Below are 22,355 nucleotides of genomic sequence, written 5' to 3'. Positions count from 1 at the left end.
ACGAAGAGTGTTCACCGATAATAACTTGAAATTTAGTATATTTATGGCCTCAAACAAAACCATTGAAAAGACATAAATCAATAGCCGAAAAGTAAAGTATATTAACTTAAAAAACACCAGGAAAGGGAACGTAAATATGCAGATACAGGTAGAGCTGGGCATTTGGGACCGGGCCCAAATGCTCAGCATCAAAACCCGGTCATTGGGACCGGGCCCAAATGCTCAGCATCAAAACCCGGTCCTCTAGGAGGAAGTAAAGTATATTAACTTAAAAAACACCAGGAAAAGGAACGTAAATATGCAGATACAGGTAGAGCTGGGCATTTGGGACCGGGCCCAAAAGCCCAGCATCAAAACCCGGTCCTCTAGGAGACCTGGTCCCAAAACGGGACCAGACCTAAGGAGGAGGGCCCGGGCCCTCCACTAGGCCCTCCTCCAAGGTCTGTGCCTGGGCCCAATTTTTTTTTGTATTTTACCATTTTAGTCATTTGTAAAATTATTTAAAGCCCCTAAAATAAGTATAAATTAAATGACTAAAATAAAATTTTACAAAATTTATTTTTTTTTTAAAAAAATTTTAACTTTTTATAACCGTTGGCTGCTGCCAACGGTCACAAGAGCAGCCAACGGTTATAAACTTATAATTATTTATTAATTATAAGTTTTTTTTTTTTTTTCCCCCCCCCCCCCCCCCAACTACATTATAAATAACCCTAAAACCTTTAATTTTTTTCACACCAATCAATCTCTCATTCTTTCATTCTCTCAATCTCTCTACTCCAAATCTCCAATCAATTTCTCATTCAATTTATATTTATAATTTATTCATATTATTTATTTATATTATTCAAATTTTTTTATATTTTTCAATATCATCATAATTTCATATTATTATTTAATTTCTTTTCATTTTAATTATTTATTATTTTATCATAAATTTATAATGTCTTCCCCAAATGAGTTTTACGTTCCATCCACCAAAGAAATTGAAGCGTTCAATCCATTTTCACCATTTCCTCCAAAGGAACCACTGTAATTCCACAACCACATTCGGTCGGGACGAGATGTAGCCAAACACATGCGAGCTGCGAGTCAACGGGCACGGACATAGCCCAACCCCCCTGACCGTCAAAGAGGGTCGTGTCTGATGTTTGGCGATACTTCACCAAATCAAAACGGCCAAAGACAAATGGGGAGGGGGAAGAATCGTGTGTGATGTGTAATTTATGTGGAACTATTATTGGGGCTGAGAAGGAGACTTCGACGATGCGACGACACATAGAGAAGAAGCATCCCTAAATAAATGCATCTTCAAGCGGATCAGGTAGACAAATTCAAACTCAACTTAATTTTAATCCACAATCCTCAACTCTCTCAACATGGCAATATAATACACATGTTGCAGGAGAGGAAATATCAAGATATATAGTTGCTACGGACTCTCCCATTTGTTTATCTGAAAATTCTTTTTTTGTTAATATGGTTAAAACTGCATTTTGTCCAGCATATACCACTGTTGGTAGAAGTACAAGTAGAAGAGATATACTAAAACTTTATAACAAAATAAATAATAAACTTAAAAACGAATTTCAAAATTTTAGGAATATATCTATTGCACTTACATTAGACATATAGGCTTGTAGATCAAAAACCAATTTTTTAACTGTCACAGTACATTTCTTGGATCATAATTGGGGTTTACAACAAAAATTGATAGGTTTTAAACCATTATATGAAAAACATAGTGCTGAAACTATTTATTTTACAATTCTTGAAGTTTTGCAAGAATATTTATTAACTGATAGAGTTATAACGCTAACGCTTGATAATGCAGCTGTTAACATCGCGACAATCTCTTCATTTGAAAAGATATGTGCTTGTCACATCATCAATTTGATAGTTAAAGCAGGTTTAGATGCTATACATTCAAAGATGGAGAGGGTGCGTAGAGCTATCGGATTTATCGTTGACGGTAGCAATAAAAGATGGCAAGAGTACGTCAAATATTGTAAGCAAGAGGAGCCACCGGTTCGACCTTCGAAGTTATGTACAGACATGCCTATCCGTTGGAACTCTAGCTACTTGATGTTGGAAAAAGCTTTGTCAACCGCGAAACAAATTACAGATTTCGTCAACCGGAAGAACAAATTACAAATTACAAATTACAAATTACAGCTTTGTGAACTTTTTTATTCAGTTCTTAAAATTTTTTATGATGCTACCAATACATTAAGTGATATTTATTATCCAACTACTAATTTAGTGTTGGATATTTTAGTTCAAATTGCTAAAACTTTTGCTCAATATAGATATGATAACATTTTAATTGAAATTGTTTCAAGTATGGAAGAAAAATACAAGAGATATTGGTTAGATATTCCATTCTTATATGGATTAGGCCTTTTTCTAGATCCTAGGTTTAAATTATTCATAGTTAACGATGTAATTACTGAGTTAGGCCATTATTTAGGACATGATTATACGTCTTATTTGACTGACTTTAAACACAAATTGGATAGGCTTTTTTCTTTATATGAGAACAGGTACAATGGAAGTGGAAGTGGAAGTGGAATGGCTAGGAGAGGCGATCAGGACCTTGATGCAGCCCCCCCTCAAGGATCGAGCAAGTGGGCGTATGTGGAACGTGGCGGAAGCTCCAGCTCCAGCTCGTACATACATAGACCAAATGAGATGACTCGCTACCTACAGGTGGACTTGACCTTTATGACGATGAAGAAGCAACTTGACATGGATATTCTTCAATGATGGAACCAACATGAAAGTCGATTCCCCATTATATCCCAAATGGCACGTGATATTTTATCTGTGCCGGTTTCTACAATTGCATCCGAATCAACGTTTTCAACGAGTGGTCGGATTGTTGAAGACAGAAGATGTTCTTTAACCGATGAGATGATTGAAGTGATAACGTGTTTATGGGATTAGACTCATGCAGAAAGAAGACTACAACAGCACCCTGAAGATCCTGAACTACTCGAACTCTTTAGGAATACAGATTTGAATAATGTAACTAGTGTTGACGATGAAATTGAAGATGAATAATTTAATAAAAAAAAAATTATTTAATTGTTTATTTGTGAAGCGTGAATGTGTGAAATGTGAATATTACATTTATGTTAAAAATTAAAATTAACTCTTAATTTATTATTTTTTAACATTAATTAAATTTTTAGAAACTTACTAATCAACCCCTAAAAAATACTAAAAACCCCCTACAAAATTTTGTTTTGCCCCCAAAATATAATAAAATTTGAGGGGGGAAAATAAAATTATCCAAGCCCCACGGGACCAGTCCTAGGACCGATCATGAGCCCATGGGACCAGTCCCGACCAGGCCTAAAGCCTGGTCCGAGTCCTGGTTTTTCTTATGGGCTTGGGACCGGTCCCAGGCCCATGAGTGACTGGTCCCATTTGGGGCCAGTCCCAAATGGGCCCAGGCCTGGGTCCGCAAGGGACCAGTCCCTTGCCCACCTCTAGATACATGCATACAACTTGTCAATAGCTATCATTTAGAGTTTCAAGAACTTATGGCTCTTCTGCAGAGAATTAAAGTAGGGGATCCTTTTTTATCAATCTCAAGATTTTGCATTTTGTGCATAAATTGATTCCTCCACATTTCTATTGGCGCCACTTTTATTTGAGTAATGCTACAGTTACCGAAGAGTGTGTACCAAATGACGTGACGAAATCCTGACCATTGATTCATTATAAGTTAATATTAATCAACAGTCATGATTTTACCATGTCATTCGGTGCACAAATTCGGTGTGTAACTTTCGGTAACTCTATCATTGTTCCTTTTATTTTGTTAAAGGTTCGTGTGGGGTATCTGAGAAGGTGACGTTTACAAAAGAGTAAACGACATGTTCCCACCCAAGGTTTCACAAAACGACAAGTTTGTGGGGTATCTGAGAGAGTGACGTTTACGAAAGAGTAAACGACATGTTAGCACCCAAGGTTTCACAAAACGACAAGTTACCATCTTTGGTTTCATAAATTCTAGATTCTCACCCAAAAACCAACATCATTAAAGTTTTTTTTAGGATCTGACACAAGTACGGAAGAACTATTACCATATTGCCCTCAATAAATAAATTAATAAATTGTTCTTTAACTCCTACATATGACCCATCACCAAATTGCCCACCAAAACACGACCAACGATGGAACTCCACAGCCCAAACCAACAACTAGAAATCCCCAAGAAAACCAACCAAAGCCATTGCGCTTCGGCGACGGCGTTGACCAAACTAAATCTACTAGAATCCAACCTTGAGAACGAAGCAAGAAGTGACGACGATGGCAATCAATCCTAGCGGTGTCATGTCGGTGGTTTTTGCCGCCTTTTCGATGCCAAATCGCAGTCGTCACCTTCCTTGTTCATGAACCAACCATAAACTGCAAAGCACTCCTGTTTACGCCGCTGATCTACCACCAAGACTTTAGTTGCACTGCCCTTCACAAAGCCAAATCGGACCACCTTCAATCTAATGATAATCTAACATAAGTTTAACTTTAATTGGGCCCTTAATATTAGAAAGAAAGTTAATTACATGGAAAATATAATAATATTTCTTTTGTTGGTCCTGAAATCAAAAAATGGGACCTAACCCTATAGTTGCTCTTAGAGTAAGTGCCCTAGAGCCAGTCAATTAGTGTAAAATTGATTTTGTAATAAATATTTATTTATCAATAAAAGGCATATTCTTGTATATCATGTAAATCATAGTTATATGTAATGATATATGCCCTCATGATGGTAGAGTCGTGACAAGGGTATCAACTATTTCAAATTTTGGTAGTGAGAACCCTATGTCACATATGGTGGCCATTCTAAAAATGTACGTAGCCCCAGTATTATTCTGACCAAGGGCACAGATAATATAATAAGGTTATCATAGCGTTGAACGACCTTGTCGAAAGGCAGTGACTGATCTCACTTGTCAAGGTTGTTTGCCGACAACCTGATGCAACGCATAGGTGCTTGCTAGAGGCAAGTTCATTGGACAGACCCATCAGAGGATTCCATATAGATGGTAACCCTAATGTCTAAGGAATAAATTCTCTAACGGCTGGTGGTGCATGTGATCCTTAGACTTGAGATCACTGGAGCGCCTTGTGCACCAATTGGTGTAGTTTGACACTAGCCCAACGTAGTTCTATTCAGAGCTATCAATACGGTAGTGATTGGCTACATTAAGAAGTGTATCGAGACTATGATGGATCGACAAAGGATTCATCACTCCTCGGTACGGGAGAAGTTATCTCATTGGGTAATTCAATAAATGGCAATGACACTAAATATGTAGTCACATTGGGATTGAGTTGATGTTCAATCCAATTTATTATTCTGGTCATTGGTCCATTAACTGAATACAAACATGTCGAGGATATCTGAGGTTGACATTATTTCTGTACCTCAGTCTCGATGAGATAACGGATGATGAAATTATTTGATTGCACGGTAACCATACCGTTGACAGACTACGGTTTTGTTGAATCCGAATGTATCGGGTGGCCATGATGTCTTGCTAGGGGTCAATCTTGATCTGTGTATAGTGAGACGATTAATTGGTGTTAATCGCAATACTACACACTGCCGATATGATGAGGAGCCTACGGGTCACACACTTAAATAATAATTTAAGAATCAATTTGTGAGAAATGTATTTTTGTCTTTCAAGATGAAAATGTATTTTGGTAATCTTACAGTGCAATTAAATTTGCTGAGGTTGTTGCCTGTATTTAATTTGAATATTACAATTAAATTAGTGAGATTATATTTAAATATATCTATGTATATATTTAAATGAATTATTATTATTAATTAAATGTTAATATATTATTATATATTAATTGATTTTAATAATAAAAATAATTAATTAATTAAAATACCATAAATGGTGTGCTCGGTTGCAAGGGTGAATTAGGGTTGGAGCCCATGTCTATTCTTAAGTGGAATAGGGTTTTAATTCTTGCACTACATGAGTGCAACTTAAAATTAAAACAAATGAGAATTATTCAATAATCAAAAACCCTAGCCACCATCTCTCTCTCTCTCTCTCTCTCTCTCTCTCTCTCTCTCTCTCTCTCTCTCTCACGCTCACATTACACTCTTGTGTGAAGAAGAAAATTTTTCTTGTTTTCTTTCTTGATTCTTTAAGCCCTTGATTGTTCTAGTAAAATAATCAAGGGTTCTGCGGATTATCTTCGTGTGGACTTTGGTGAGTGTGATCCTACATTGGATCGGTTAGCGAAGAATCACGTGAACAGTATCCAGTGAAGAGTCGATAAACAGTATCTGGTGAATAGTACCCAATGAACAGTATTCATATCCGAAGTCAGAGATATTTGGAGGAGCCTCCAAACGTCGGTATGAACTAAATCCTTATATGGATTTGTTTTTAATACAGTTTTATTTTACGTTTCAGTTTATGCATGAAAACGTTATAATTTGTATTCGGATCATGGTTCATGTAATTGATCGATTCGTTTTAAATATTACGTTTTTCCACTGCGCAAATCTGATCAGTTACTAACAATTGCATACTTGCATTGTGATTGACAGATTGAGGCTTGTCTTGGTGAATTGTATAAAACAATACATACATTAAATATGAATAATGCTTATCTTTAAAGACATACAAATAATACGAACATTAAATTTTTGCAATTTACATGAAATAAATTATGAAAATAAATAAAATAAAGTGAATAATTTGAAAAAGGGCAGGGCGGGGGCCTACCATGATGGGTTTAGGTTTTATGACTTTTATCTTCTTCAATTTCATGAGCCAATCTACATAAAAGTTGACCATGAACACGGTTGAAACCACTATTTATATATAAATTAATCAAAAAATAAATATGGGAATGTGTTGGATGGAGTGAAATGCACAATTATTTAATGAAATGCATGTGCCATCGCATCTAGGTAATATATTTTTGCATTAAGTATGATTTGATATTTTCCAAACCAACAAATTATATCACGGAACCCATTTGTTCAATTTTCTCGTGGTAGAAATGTTACATCACTTTTAAAAATATTCATCTATCTATAGGTTTAGAGAGAGTGGAAATCTTAACATTAATTAAAATGTGTCTCTATAATTCATCATACTTTTTAGCCCATGTCAGGAATTAATAGTAACTCTTTCTTTCTTTTTCTAAATAATTGAAGGGATGGAAAAGATATTTTTTTTATTTAACGCAACATATGAAAAGGGTGTTATTTTGAGAGACGAATAATTGAATTAGGTTGGAAATGGAAGCGTTAAGTCATAGTAAAAAATAATTTTCTAATTTACTTATCAAGGGCAATATGGTAATAATAGATTCTATATTTGTGTCAACGTCTGAAATTGCTAACATTTCTCCATTCTCCTCAAACTTGAAATCAGAAGTGGGAACTTGACATTTAGCTTTACCTTGGGTGGGAACATGTTGTTTGCTCCAATGTAAAAGTAAACCACGGGTCCACACGTAATGGAAATTAGCTTTACCTTGGGTGGGAACATGTTGTTTGCGCCAATGTAAAAGTAAAACCACGTGTCCACACGTAATGGAAACTTTGGTTACCGTAGCCGCGTTTAAATTTAGAAGATAAATTGTTTAGACTTTGACTTTCCTTGTGGACTTCCATTTTATACGCATCTTATGTTTTGGGCCAAACATTTTTCCGTTCTCCTCAAACTTGTAACCAGCTGTTTTTAATTGACCTTAAATAGAATTTGATACTGAAATTAAAAGTTGTTTAACCAAAAATTTGGATTCGAAATAATTATAATTAGAAAAGAAAATCAATTTTTTTTTTGTTTAAATAAAAAATGCATAAAAATATTTATGGGCCTAAGCAATTTTCTCAAGTCTCAGTTGTCTAGAGTTATGGTGGACGAACTGGATCAGAAATCTTTTCAATAGCAATATGTCTAGATTAAATTTAGCCCAATGTATATTTTGAAAAGTCTTTCGAAGACTACTCAATTGGAGGACTTTCTAACCTTCAAGACACGTTTAATAAAATATTAATTAAACAACCATAACTTGGAGTGTAAACTGGGCTAAAACGAAGGCATTGTTACATGCTAATCTATATAAGAATGTGTTTCTCAATGAATGTTCAACCAAGCAGTAGACTAGCCCACCTCACCACAATGGCTCATCAATATCTGAACACTATAGCCCTACTCTGCCTCATGCTAGCTGCCTTCATCAGCGGCTCTAATGCCGGTGTGATCTCCGTGTACTGGGGTCAGAATGGAAATGAAGGAAGCCTAGCAGATGCTTGTGCCACTGGCAATTATGGAATTGTGAACATAGCTTTCTTATCCACCTTTGGTAATGGCCAGACCCCGTCACTCAATCTCGCTGGCCACTGTGATCCTGCCTCTAATGGTTGCACTGGTTTGAGCTCCGACATTAAAGCTTGCCAGAACCAAGGAATTAAGGTCATGCTCTCTATTGGAGGTGGTTCAGGAAGCTATTTGCTTTCCTCAGCTGATGATGCCAGGCATGCTCTATTATTATTATTATTATTTTCATTGGTTAGCTCCTTATTGACAAATGAGAAATTAATTAATGTTATTTAATGCCGTGCAGGGAAGTTGCGAATTACTTGTGGAACAATTTTCTTGGTGGTCAATCAAGCTCACGTCCATTAGGTGACGCAGCTTTAGATGGTATTGATTTTGATATTGAGGGAGGCACTGCACAGAACTGGGACGAACTGGCTAAGGCCTTATCAGGATTTAACCAGAAAGTGTATTTATCAGCAGCTCCTCAATGTCCGTACCCTGATGCGTGGGTGGGTGGTGCATTAAGTACTGGCCTATTTGATTACATTTGGGTCCAATTCTATAACAACAATCCTTGTGAATATTCTGGTAACGGAGACAGCCTTAAGAGCAGTTGGAATCAGTGGACATCAAATCAACCTTCAAGCCAAGTATTTTTGGGACTGCCTGCGTCTCCTGAAGCAGCTGGGAGTGGCTATATTGCTCCTGATGTGCTTAACTCTCAGATTTTACCGTCTATTAAGACTTCTTCAAACTATGGAGGTGTCATGCTTTGGTCAAGGTATTATGACAAAGACTATAGCTCCGCTATTAAGCCAAACGTTTGATTAAACTACTGCTTTTTCTTCTTCGACTTAATTTCAGCTTAAACAAAAAGGTTCTACCTTAGTACTCTGATGATGTAATAATACTAAGGACTCCGAATTTTCAATAAAATTATACCACGCAAAGGATTCTATTATAAATAGTTAAAAAGATCAATTATCTATCAATCCCAATGTTATAACGTGTTATCAACTTCTCTACAAATTAAGAATTCCAAGAACATAAAAAGATGTTATCATCTACATAATACTCTGCTCCCGTTATTCTTGCACGCAATATCAAATTAAGATTTCAACTTCGTAAATTTATTACAAATGAGAATATTTTATGCATACTTAGATCATAAAGAATAAAAACACAGAGAAGAGGATGTGGTAACGTAAACCAGTGCCAGGAATCCAAAAACAGAGGTAATTACCTTGTTTTCTTCCTTCGTGCATGTAGAAGTCAAGAAACGGGCACCCTTTTGTTTTCCGATTGGTGGAATTATGAGATGCATTTATTTAGCCACAATTATTTATTTCCTTGGTCCCAACATAACAACTTGCAGCCTAACGGATTCAGAATTAGAAACATCTTTCTGACCTTGATTCAAAATGCGTATAAATCAAACGCCGGAGTCATTGTGGTGCTGCTTTCAATTGGAGGTGGTGCCGGCAGCTACTCCTTGTCATCAGATGATGATGATGCTAGGAGTGTCGCAGCTTATTTATGGAACAACTTTTTAGGGGGAAAATCGAATTCGAGACCACTTGGTGATGCCGTATTGGATGGTATAGATTTTGACATTGAGATGGGTAATGGTGCTCACTATCCTACGCTTGCCATGGCTTTGTCGGAACACAGTCAAGGAGGAAAGAAAATATACTTGGGTGCAGCTCCACAGTGTCCATTCCCTGACCAATATCTCAATGCAGCACTTACTACGGGACTGTTTGACTATGTCTGGGTCCAGTTTTACAATAATCCTCCTTGTGAGTTTAGCTCTAGCAGTCCAAACAACTTTCAGAACTCTTGGAACAAATGGACGTCGTCAATTAAAGCTGGTAAATTCTTTGTTGGGCTTCCAGCTTCGCCTTCTAGTGGAGATGCTAGCAATGGTTATGTTTCACCCAATGACCTCATATCGCAAGTTAAAAAATAAAAAAGAAAGAGAGAAAAAAGTACCTGGTGAGGGAGAGTAGTAGGAGGGTGGTGAACCAGATGAGTTGGAAGATCAAAACCCTTGTGTTTGTTTTTAAAACTTGGCTTTGGCATTTGAGGAAGTGAGAGGCGGTGGGGCTGAATCTCCCAGAGACTGGCACAAAGTTTTCTAGCAGAAACCGCTGACGTAGGATGATTAATAACAAATTCTTGAGCAATGGAGTTTTTTACAGTTGGAGATGTAAACTCAAGTCTCCAAGTGGGTGAAGGAGTAGAGGGGCCTGCTCTTTTCCCTACCAAAATCCCGCGTTTCAACTTTTTCACCATTAATTCTTGCTTTTTTTCCCCTCTCTCCACTTCTTTTTCTTTTCTCTCCATATTTCCTTCTCTCTACTCACCACTCAGTACTCACACACAAACTCTCTCTCTCTCTCTCTTAAAATTTCAAATTGTGTGAGCTTCTTTTTACTTTCTCATCGAGTACAATACTCATCTCTCTCCACCCCAAAATATGGGTTCTTCTTCTTCTCTCTCGAACAATCTGTTCACTCTCTGAAACTGAATCTCTAGGTAGGAGTTATTTCCTGTTTATAAAGTCGTCTTTGGCTTCACTAACTTCAAATGTCAGAGTCAGCACTGCACAATTTTTGTGGTAAGTTTGAAACTTAAAATTTGCATTAAAATGCATAGACCCACCTCCTCTTTGCCTCTTTCCATGCTACTCTATGCTATATTTCCTTTGATTTAGGCATAGACTTAAGTATCACTTTATTTATAAGAGTATAATTATGGCTTTAATTTTTCCCTTTGGAAATATTAAAAGGGTGTTAAACCATAACCATGCCAATTCAGATATGCTAACCAATTTACAAAAATTAGATACGTAATGATTGCTTACTCAGATATTTCTTGAAATAAAGATTTTATTTGTTCAAAATAAAAAGCTTTATTATTTCATAACCATGTGGCTTATAAATGGTTGCATGACACCGACACGCAAACACAAACTCTTCCGACACTGATTGGTTGTCCTCGTATTGCTGTTTTAAACACTCTCATATGCTCAAATGAACAGACAACATTTGTCCAAATATCACCTAACTTCTACTCCTTGTTTATTATACTTTGCGTCAGCTTCTCCCTCTTTTTTTTCAAGCATCAACGTAGAAATGTTATTTATATTAGTGTATGATTTCAAATTCTTACAATGCTTCTTCCTAAGAGTAAGAGGTCATATAAAACAATATTTATTCAAAAGTGTGCAGGTCAAAGTGACAAAACATTTCTTATGTACTTGCCTACACTTTATGTAATATATTAATTGTAATAAAATTTAAAAAATGTTATAAATACATGGATAAAAATATAGTAGTTGTTACTATGTGAAGCCAAGTGCACGAGCACAAGAGCATACAAGGACCACAACATGGAGTCATGGACCACTTAAAAGTAGTTGCATCTTAATCAAAAAGTGGTCCAGTCCAACATTCATTCCTCCCATAAACCATTAATATTTACTAAATCTCAAATAACTCATCTGCTCTACTCTTGTCCATTAATTCGTATTCACTCCCCTTATATTTATGTTCCCGTCGGGCGTAAATTTCAGTTCAATCTATGGTTGTCGCTGCAGTTTTTAACGGCTAGTGAGGGCCTTTTTTTATTTAATTGGGTTAACTCACGTCCATTTATTCTTTTGAATGCCAATAATACATGGATCCCTAATTCTACCCACCAGGCCCTAAATTGACAAAAGTTGATTCTAGTTGCATGTGATATGGGGAGTGTTGACAATCTCTATACCGAGTGATAAAAAATATTAAAAAAATGCACATGTCTCATACTTGCATGATATATAAAATTCAAGGGACAATGTAATTTGTATGTTTAATAATTAGGTTTCGCACATGTTGCATGGATTTTTGGGTTCTCAAATTTTGATGGCGTGCCATCCATGATTGGAGCTTTATGCACATGCAGTTATTGGGCTGCGGCCCCTCAAGCAGCCTCAGAAAGATTTTGTTAGTGATTGAATAACATATTGGGCTTGGGCTGGACTGTGGACTGTTTTATGGTTTATAAACCGCTACTAAATACACCTTAATAAATCAAAAGGGCCTGGTTACATTCAATAGCCCTCTTTTAATAAACTTTCAAACAAAAGGGACTGGACATGTCAGGCCCAGTTGGACTACCCAAATATTATGATCTGCTTCTATCCACACTCTAACCCCGCATAGATTAGAAAATAAAAAAAAACTTTGAGAAGAAGAAAATATCGAGCAATAATGAATGAAATCTAATTTGGTAACAGCAAAATGAAAGCCAAATCAACTTTTCCAGCTCATTAAAACGAAGAGTGTGAACCGATAACAACTTGAAATTTAGAATTTTATGCCCTCACAAAACCATTGAAACATAAATCAATAGCCGAAAGTAAAGTATATTAACTTAAAAAACACAGGAAAAGGAGCGTAAATATGCGATACAGGCATACAGTTGTCAGTAGCTGTCATTTAGAGTTCAAGAACTATGGCTCTTCTGCAGAGAATTAAAGTAGGGATCCTTTTGATCAATCTCAAGATTTGCATTTTGTGCATAAATTTATCCTCTACAATTCTATTGGCGCCACTTTTATTTTAGTTAAAGTCGTGTGGGGATCTGAGAGAGTACGTTTACGAAAATCCAGTTCGGCTTGGTTAGCTCACTTGTACAGTCTTTGGCTTGGTTATGACGATTAAGAAACTAGAATGGTCCAAAAAGGCCCATTATTTGCCGTATATCTTTCAAAAAAATATCTTCAGTTTGTAATTTATAGTTTATTTTATCGGTATGATTTTGTTTTTTTTTTTTGGTTGAGCACCCACTTATGGTATGGGTTGATCTCTGTGGACGACAGACCACATAAAGATTCTCCAATATTTTTTGTTTGTGTATATGTAGCTAACATAAATTTTGTAATATATTTGCATCTTGTACATTTCTTTAAATGGTATTGTAACCAAAAGAGCCCATCTCTGTTATGATTTTTGGTGCGGGGATTTGTTCGAGGAAGATGGTAGATACAATTTTTTTCATTTATTTGAGCTATTTTCTAAGAAATTTTTGTGTACGCTATGCACAAAAAGGTCAAGCAAGAAATTCCTTTTTGGGTTATTACAGGCAGCAGACAAATTAGTCTTTTCAATGGACCAAAACAAATAAAAAGTAGTGTACCTTGTGAATCCAATCCTTTAGGTAACATGATAGGATTCATTATTCATCCACGTGATATTTGTCATTTGATGTAAACCGACAAAGATTTTTATGGTAGCAGCTTCGCCTAAGCGCCGATTTGAGCAAGTACGTAACTCCACATTTAAAGTGGCACTGGGATCAAATATATTGTATATGTCCTGTATAAGTTACGCTGGCAAATAATGCTTGGTGTGGTCCGAGGTCCAGAAGATTGTGAAAAATCAAGCTGCTGGAAAAAACGACCTAGTTATAAAGTCCGTATCATGGCAGCCCATTTCCTAAAAGTTTTGACCTGAAACTTGCAGGGGTCTCTTCCTGGTAAAAAAGAAAGGTAGCAAATCTCTAGACTTTGATTTGGGGATGGCAATTTACCATATCTACAAATAGAAACAGCAAAACCACCATCCCCAAAACTTTCCTTGGAGGTCGAGAGACTTCTAGCCCTTTGGAAATCGCAAATGAAGTACCCTCCTACACTACTCTATAGACGTGAGAAACAGATGAATGTGCAGCTCTCAAAGGATTAATAGTATTCTCTTTGAGAAACCCGGAAATGAGGGTTACATGTTTCGCATTAAAAAACCAAATGTTGGTTAAAGTAATGAGAATGACTAAATGGGAACATTAGAGCAATTAAAACCGCAGTGGATAGAAATTAAAAGTAGAACTCTTCTGAAAGGACTATCTTCAATGTAAAAACAGTCACACTTGTATTCATGTATGTGGTATATCTCAATGCAAAGAATAATATTCCCATTGTGTATAGAATTTTTGGAACACAGATTTCTTGATAGCTGTTAATAGGAGTAAAACAAATTATAAAGGAAAATGAGGGAATTCCAGATAATTTTGTCAATACCACCAAATCAAATGAGGAACAAACTAAGGAGCAATCTCAAGCCTGGGTTCAAAGCAAAAACCAGTGAAGAGCTGAAGTGGGAACCTCTTAGTTACAGGACACTTCTGTGACCATCTCCAATGTTTCTGATTCATATCATAAACAAGAAGGGCAGGAGCTCCATAGCTCTGAATGTATATGAGATCATCCGTCCCACTGCTAGCAAAAACATCATCAAACTCCCCAAACCCTTGGAAAAACTTGTGGGGCATTCGGGCAACTTCTTGCCACTCCTTTCCATTCAAAACCCAGATCCCAATCCCTTTAATTATGTCAGGTCGATCTTGTTTACCAATTCCTCCCACCATTACCAGCTTCTCCTTCAGGTTCATCAAGCGACCACATGTGAGAGGGCAAGGTATTGGTATAAAACTCCTAATCAGCAAACCATGGGAAGATCGGCTAGACAGATTATACATAATCAAGCCATGGCGATTTTCTGGTGTTCCACCCCTTGTTGAGTATATCAAAAAGTATAGAATCCCATCACAGATCACACTCTCATCTCCACCTCTCCACCCGGTCAGCACCTCTGTCCAGGAGGCCACCCACATCATTGTTTCTGAATCATAAATATAAATTGNTTATGATTTTTGGTGCGGGGATTTGTTCGAGGAAGATGGTAGATACAATTTTTTTCATTTATTTGAGCTATTTTCTAAGAAATTTTTGTGTACGCTATGCACAAAAAGGTCAAGCAAGAAATTCTTTTTTGGGTTACTACAGGCAGCAGACAAATTAGTCTTTTCAATGGACCAAAACAAATAAAAAGTAGTGTACCTTGTGAATCCAATCCTTTAGGTAACATGATAGGATTCATTATTCATCCACGTGATATTTGTCATTTGATGTAAACCGACAAAGATTTTTATGGTAGCAGCTTCGCCTAAGCGCCGATTTGAGCAAGTACGTAACTCCACATTTAAAGTGGCACTGGGATCAAATATATTGTATATGTCCTGTATAAGTTACGCTGGCAAATAATGCTTGGTGTGGTCCGAGGTCCAGAAGATTGTGAAAAATCAAGCTGCTGGAAAAAACGACCTAGTTATAAAGTCCGTATCATGGCAGCCCATTTCCTAAAAGTTTTGACCTGAAACTTGCAGGGGTCTCTTCCTGGTAAAAAAGAAAGGTAGCAAATCTCTAGACTTTGATTTGGGGATGGCAATTTACCATATCTACAAATAGAAACAGCAAAACCACCATCCCCAAAACTTTCCTTGGAGGTCGAGAGACTTCTAGCCCTTTGGAAATCGCAAATGAAGTACCCTCCTACACTACTCTATAGACGTGAGAAACAGATGAATGTGCAGCTCTCAAAGGATTAATAGTATTCTCTTTGAGAAACCCGGAAATGAGGGTTACATGTTTCGCATTAAAAAACCAAATGTTGGTTAAAGTAATGAGAATGACTAAATGGGAACATTAGAGCAATTAAAACCGCAGTGGATAGAAATTAAAAGTAGAACTCTTCTGAAAGGACTATCTTCAATGTAAAAACAGTCACACTTGTATTCATGTATGTGGTATATCTCAATGCAAAGAATAATATTCCCATTGTGTATAGAATTTTTGGAACACAGATTTCTTGATAGCTGTTAATAGGAGTAAAACAAATTATAAAGGAAAATGAGGGAATTCCAGATAATTTTGTCAATACCACCAAATCAAATGAGGAACAAACTAAGGAGCAATCTCAAGCCTGGGTTCAAAGCAAAAACCAGTGAAGAGCTGAAGTGGGAACCTCTTAGTTACAGGACACTTCTGTGACCATCTCCAATGTTTCTGATTCATATCATAAACAAGAAGGGCAGGAGCTCCATAGCTCTGAATGTATATGAGATCATCCGTCCCACTGCTAGCAAAAACATCATCAAACTCCCCAAACCCTTGGAAAAACTTGTGGGGCATTCGGGCAACTTCTTGCCACTCCTTTCCATTCAAAACCCAGATCCCAATCCCTTTAATTATGTCAGGTCGATCTTGTTTACCAATTCCTCCCACCATTACCAGCTTCTCCTTCAGGTTCATCAAGCGACCACATGTGAGAGGGCAAGGTATTGGTATAAAACTCCTAATCAGCAAACCATGGGAAGATCGGCTAGACAGATTATACATAATCAAGCCATGGCGATTTTCTGGTGTTCCACCCCTTGTTGAGTATATCAAAAAGTATAGAATCCCATCACAGATCACACTCTCATCTCCACCTCTCCACCCGGTCAGCACCTCTGTCCAGGAGGCCACCCACATCATTGTTTCTGAATCATAAATATAAATTGACAGATCCCACTGGAAAAAATTTCCTGGGACTTGCTTAGACTTCACAATTGAGATAGTATAGCCATGTGATATTCTGTTCACTGAGAGTGCAAGGGCACTGTAATCAGAGAATTTCAAACCAGGGGGCTCCTCAAGCTTCTTGCAATCCTTGGTGATAGGGTTGCAGACATATAACTTACTTCTGCTGTCATTGTCCATGAAGCAAACCAAGCCACATGATGAAGCAATGAACCAAGTGGATGTCTCAATGCAGGGAAGTTCAATACCATACCACTTTCGAAGGATGGGATCAAAAGCATAACCAATTGGATCATCAGAGCTTGTAAACATAAAATACCAAGGCTTTTGTGATACAACATGTGAGAAGTTCCACAAAAACCTTTTCGAACTAATAATTTCATGCCATCTTTTACACACACAGCCTGCTCTGAATATGCTTGCTATTGGGAGATAAGCTATAATTCGTTCCAAAAGGTCATCAGGAAGGATTAAGTCAACAGAAACCCCAGAATCATCTTTATTAGCTTCGTCACTAAGCTCTAAGAATGAATCAAACTCACTAATTTCTCTTGCCTCATCAACGCAATCATTGATCCATGATGTTTCTCCCTCCATAATCTGGAGGAATCAAATGCAAAAGCCTTAGCAGAAAAATAAAATAAAAAAGCTCATTACTATCATCACCTGAAAATATATCCTTGGTCTATTCTATATACATGAAATAATCAAGAACACTTCAGAAAACATTATGTTACCAAAACAACTGACTTCAGACATAATAAACTGTGATTAATCGCAAACAGTTAAAACAGTATAGTGCATTAAGATCTAACAGTTATGCACGTTTCTGACCATCTTAAGTGTACCGAAACCTTGCTAAGTTGATAGTACAGGTAATAGAAGGTTAAAAGAAATGAATTAAAAGATGACACATACTCATCCAATGGGCTTGCAAAAAAAGAGAAATCAAACTTCAGATCTTATATGCAATTAGGATCAAATGTCTCCAGATGCATTAATAAGGAAAAGAACATATATATATATATATATATTATAATTATATATCATATATTATAATATAATATATATATATACCCTGCCATTAGAACATCAAATTTTACGCAGCACCGGAAATAAGGGCCAAATTGAGGATTGCAAACAATTGAGACTAACCCTCCTGAGTTTTTCAGATTAAGAGGATGTACGACTGCCATGCGCAGAATAAAACATACTACCCATAAATCCTAATAATGAGAACACCTAACCCATCTATAAGCCTTAAGAATATGATTGTAAAATCATTAATGAAAAAGACTCAGATATCACAGAAATCGACAAGTAGCTAGTAAAATAAGCCCTCAATATCAATTTGAGAAATGAGAAAAAATTCAGCCACCCTAATATCTTTTCAAATACACTTCACTAGATCTAACAAAAAGGAAATAAATCATATTCAGACATAACAACCATGTAGATGAAGTAAATGCATCCCAGGTATTGTACCCAGAACGAAAATTAAGACGCACAGAGTAACAACATACCCGCAGATATAATTGCCACCAAACTTCTGAAGGAGAGATATCAAACACATGAAACCAAGGACACACATGGCAATCTGAGAGGAGAAAAAGGAAATGCATATCACTAAATTTGTTACCAGAAATGGATAGAAAAGTATAAATAAGAAACACCATAAGCAGATATTTAACCAGATTTCAAGCCAAATGAGTCTATTAATCCAAAACAAGTAAACATTATATGTTAAACATCAACCCCAATAACAAAAATTGTTGAGTTTAGACAATAATAATGTGGTAAAGAGGAAGATTAGGCCACGCTTACAAATCAATCAAACATCAACCCCCACATACTAAACGCAAACGTAACCAACATAAGCACAAAACAGTCAACAAAAAAATACAAGCATTCCAAAAAAATGAAACAGAAAAAAGAAAAAAAAATGCCCAAAAGGAAACCCAAAAAAAAAAAAAAAAAAAAAACACAGTCCAATACCTCTTCAGAGTCTTCTCCACTGTCAGTGTTGAAATGGTACCCAAGTTTTTAATTTAACAGAGACAAAAATGGTGGAAACAACAACAATGGAAACAACAGACCAAAATCAAAGAAGTGGTTTATAGTATAACTGAGTAAAATAAATAATAAAAAGAGGAACATAGAAAAGATGATACGGAAGCGGAGTAAAAGTAAAATTTAGGTCAAATGAAAGATGGCGATGAAATGGGTCAGTCTAGATTTGGGTTTAAACATGGCCGAGTAACCCAGTGAGGAGAAGAGAGAGAGAGAGAGTTGTTTTTTCGTTTCTAAAATTTGGTTTGTTTTTTGATATCACAAAACGACAGGCAGGGAATGAAGTGAGGTGCGGTTTTCACTTTCTATGGCATGTATATTTAGGAGAGGGGAGGCGCGTGGCATTGGTTTTGGGTTTTTATTTGTTTGTTTATTTCCTTCTTTGTTTATAAATAGCATACGAAGAGCATGGGAGACTGGTTGTTTTTTTCACACAAGAGAAGAAGAAAATTGATTTATTTGGTGTAAAAATAAAATTAATAATGCTGTCTTACTCATCAACCCTTTTTTTTTTTTTTTTGAATTTAATGAATTTTTAAATTGCTATTGCATCCCATGTTGCTGTTCCCTTGAAGACTTTGTTTTCTTTACTTTTGGTATGTACTTGCTAACCTAAGAGGTTGCCTAATATACTTTACCTCCACTTCACATAAGTAAGACTAAAGACTAACCTTTCTTTTGTTCCTAAATTGCTTTCTAACATGGAAAGTGATCCTGGGCCTTGGTTGTCCTTTCGGTTTGTTGGGCCTTCTTTACCTCATTATTTCCTTCACTTTCACATGTCATTTTAATTTCTATTTGAATGAAACTATCACACACTTTAAAGATTGGTCTGTTGATTAAAAATGTTTATTTCATTTTTAAGTTTTTGATTTAAAACTGTGTTTAATAATTTAGATAATTAATATACGAAAACTGATCAATATTTTGATTAAAATATATTTATATATCAACTTCTTTGTTAAGTTTGATATCCAATATAGAGTCAAAACTTTTAAAAGAAAATTAATACTTTTTAGGTAGGCGGTCGCAATGTCCGCGAGATTAAGATCAAAGTCATAAGGTCGACCTAACCTGGCATAATTCAAGATATACTTGTCACAGGTATCGCAGGCATCAATGCCACCAATACAGAAGGTTGTCAACAAATGAAGCACTGTGATTAACACTTATAATAATGTAATCTCTTTCTCTTTATCGATGTGGGAAGAAGAAGCCTCCGTAAGATAAAACAAACCTAGAATAGTACAAGTCGTAGAAACACATGGAATAAATATTGAAACATTTAAAAATCTGACGCAGAATGCAAACAAAATAGATTGCAAATGATTTATATAATGTTGGCTTAAAAAGTCATGCCTATTAAAACTCATTTAATGTCTTCTTGTACCAATTGCCAAGCTCATATCTTCAAATATTCTTACCAACTCATATCTTATTTCAAGAAATGAATGGACGAGAGCCTTTTATATATCAGACAACTTGCAAAACATTCATTGCATTAAATGTTTAGGTGTATAAATTAGCACTCCTCTTCCCGAAGAAGAGACTGGGTTAAGATTTGAGCTTCATTTCATTCTCTCTGTAAACATGTATTTCTTCATCTTTGTATGCCTTACGGGCAAAATCATAGAAATAGTCAAAGATCAATAAATAACAGTAGATGTAGGACGCTTGTTGAGCATCCGAACCACTATAAAAACCTCTTGCCAATCTTTTATTATGTTTTCTGCAAATATATAATCTCAGCTCCATATTCAAATCTCATGGATCCATCATGCGTGATTCCTAACTTCGCTTAGCGCTTCTCACATGCGAATCGTTTTCGTCCAAATCAAGCGCCAACATATAATATAAAAAAAAATAGTATTATGCGTTGTATGAGCATGATCACAAATGACACAAAAGAGAAAAGAGAATATCAAAATTACAAAAATAAAAAGCAAGGAGCATTGACCTTTTAACGTTTGGGTTCAAAGTGGGAACACCACTATACAACTTCTTTCCACCAAGCACAGACCTTATGCACGTTAGTCATGTCTCACTTGTAATAGTTTAATTATAAAAATATAGCTTTATTGTCTTGTTATGTATAGATTTTGTTAAGGAAAACCCACCAAACCATTTGAAAATGATGTTCATGATCGATCAAAAAAATATTGCGTCTTTCTGAAACAATTAAAACTGAGTTTGGCCAAAACACCTAACAATAACATCACTCACAGACACAGTAAACGCTTATTCACGCCAAGTTAGTGGAGCAGAGACTGAGAGCAGTAACTACAGCTAACAGACAACACGTTTTTCATTTACTAAGCAATATTTTTAACACTCAATTTGTCAACGCCACCAATTTTTTTTTTTTTTTTTAAAAAATAATGCAACGTGAGTGGGAATTCAAACTTACGACCTTTTGATAATATATTGAATAGTCTCTATCAAACCACTCGATCATCCATAAATATTTAACATTAGCACTTTAAAAACATCATGAATGTTTCTAAATAATTTTATATTAATTTATCAAATTATGTGATACATTTTGATATGTGTGATTCAAAATGAATCTTGATATATATTAGAAATATGTGTAAACATCTAAAATATATTATGATTTGAATGAATCTAGTCTAGATTCAGTCCCATTGTCTTGATCATTTGCACGTAGTGAGTTGGAACAATTGAATTTAGAATTAAGTTTATGGGTAGTAGAGTTGCGAACTAGAAATTGAGTGGCAATTGGTGGTTGCCATGTGTTTGAAATGTACATTATCCATATCTATTAGTGTACATATTATATATGCCTTTCCTTTCTATTTAATTATTATTGATAAATTCAGGTCTCTTTCAGAATCATTAGTATAGGGTGTTTGTTTGGTTACAATTTCTTTGTAAATACTTGCAGTGCCTTTCAATACAATCAAGGGTCACGAAAAAGATATCCACGACAGGACTCAATACTCAATCACAAATACGTCTTCAATCCAACCAAAATTTTTGGCTGCCCAATCATTATCCTTCACTTCCAAGTTCCAACCCATATAATGGCCACTGAGACAAACCAAAATCACAGAACAAAAAGACAAAGTATGAATAAGCTTTGATATCAAAGATTTTTTCTTGTTATTGTAAATTTTGTTGGCACCTAATGGCAAGAGATGTGAGTGGTCATCATGTTCCTTCTATGCAGCAAGAATAGAAGGAAGAATTATATAACTTGGTGAATTATACATGGGTTGATGTAAGGGCCGGTATTTTAAATAATGCATCAGAAGCATAATTGATAACCTGCATATATGGCATTGAGTACATGATAATAATGGATCACGTGATTTACATCAATTAATTGCGGTTGTGTAGGGACGTAGCTCCAACAAATTATTTAGTATAGATGCATTAGTTCGGTTCTTGAGTATATAATTATCAGACTGAAAAAGCAGGAATTATAGAGAGCTGATAACTGATAAGTAGATCCAAGATTATACGACAAGCAAACAACACTCTATATGCATGGGGCCACTGGCACCATTTTTCCAATATATATCAATTATCCTTTGAAAATT

General features: G+C 35.9%; 3 protein-coding genes across 5 annotated transcripts; 2 read left to right on the top strand and 1 right to left on the bottom strand.

Annotated features, from left to right (window-relative positions):
• Positions 1-8,124: 8,124 nt before the first annotated feature.
• On the top strand, positions 8,125-9,310 carry LOC116136975 (acidic endochitinase-like). Its single transcript, XM_031422662.1, has 2 exons — positions 8,125-8,533; positions 8,623-9,310. The coding sequence occupies exons 1-2, from the start codon at positions 8,136-8,138 to the stop codon at positions 9,143-9,145; spliced, it is 921 nt and encodes a 306-aa protein (XP_031278522.1). The 5' UTR covers positions 8,125-8,135; the 3' UTR covers positions 9,146-9,310.
• A 326-nt stretch (positions 9,311-9,636) lies between these two features.
• On the top strand, positions 9,637-10,306 carry LOC116136994 (hevamine-A-like). The gene has a single exon (XM_031422678.1). The coding sequence runs from the start codon at positions 9,637-9,639 to the stop codon at positions 10,285-10,287; it is 651 nt and encodes a 216-aa protein (XP_031278538.1). The 3' UTR covers positions 10,288-10,306.
• Positions 10,307-14,150: 3,844 nt separating this feature from the next.
• Positions 14,151-17,705, bottom strand: LOC116136971 (F-box/kelch-repeat protein At3g61590). Of its 3 annotated transcripts, none has more exons than XM_031422659.1 (2): positions 16,626-17,705; positions 14,151-14,926 (listed from the first exon to the last, which is right to left on the bottom strand). In XM_031422659.1, the coding sequence occupies exons 1-2, from the start codon at positions 17,317-17,319 to the stop codon at positions 14,406-14,408; spliced, it is 1,215 nt and encodes a 404-aa protein (XP_031278519.1). In that variant the 5' UTR covers positions 17,320-17,705; the 3' UTR covers positions 14,151-14,405. The 3 variants fall into 3 exon arrangements, with proteins under 3 accessions (XP_031278519.1, XP_031278520.1, XP_031278518.1); XM_031422660.1 differs by having other exon boundaries at positions 14,151-14,969; positions 16,669-17,704; XM_031422658.1 differs by lacking the exon at positions 14,151-14,926 and having other exon boundaries at positions 15,854-17,702.
• Positions 17,706-22,355: the final 4,650 nt, after the last annotated feature.

Source organism: Pistacia vera, unplaced genomic scaffold (genome assembly GCF_008641045.1).
Source record: "Pistacia vera cultivar Batoury unplaced genomic scaffold, PisVer_v2 Contig320, whole genome shotgun sequence".
Classification (NCBI taxonomy): domain Eukaryota; kingdom Viridiplantae; phylum Streptophyta; class Magnoliopsida; order Sapindales; family Anacardiaceae; genus Pistacia; species Pistacia vera.
This window is presented reverse-complemented; position numbering and strand designations above follow the sequence as displayed.

Coding starts and splice junctions, on each gene's coding strand:
- LOC116136971 (XM_031422659.1), bottom strand. CDS start 17,319: ATGGAGGGAGAAACATCATGGATCAATGATTGCGTTGATGAGGCAAGA. Junction 14,927..16,625: donor GACCGGGTGGAGAGGTGGAG/ATGAGAGTGTGA, acceptor GGAGAGGTGGAG/ATGAGAGTGTGATCTGTGAT.
- LOC116136994 (XM_031422678.1), top strand. CDS start 9,637: ATGCATTTATTTAGCCACAATTATTTATTTCCTTGGTCCCAACATAAC.
- LOC116136975 (XM_031422662.1), top strand. CDS start 8,136: ATGAATGTTCAACCAAGCAGTAGACTAGCCCACCTCACCACAATGGCT. Junction 8,534..8,622: donor TCCTCAGCTGATGATGCCAG/GCATGCTCTATT, acceptor AATGCCGTGCAG/GGAAGTTGCGAATTACTTGT.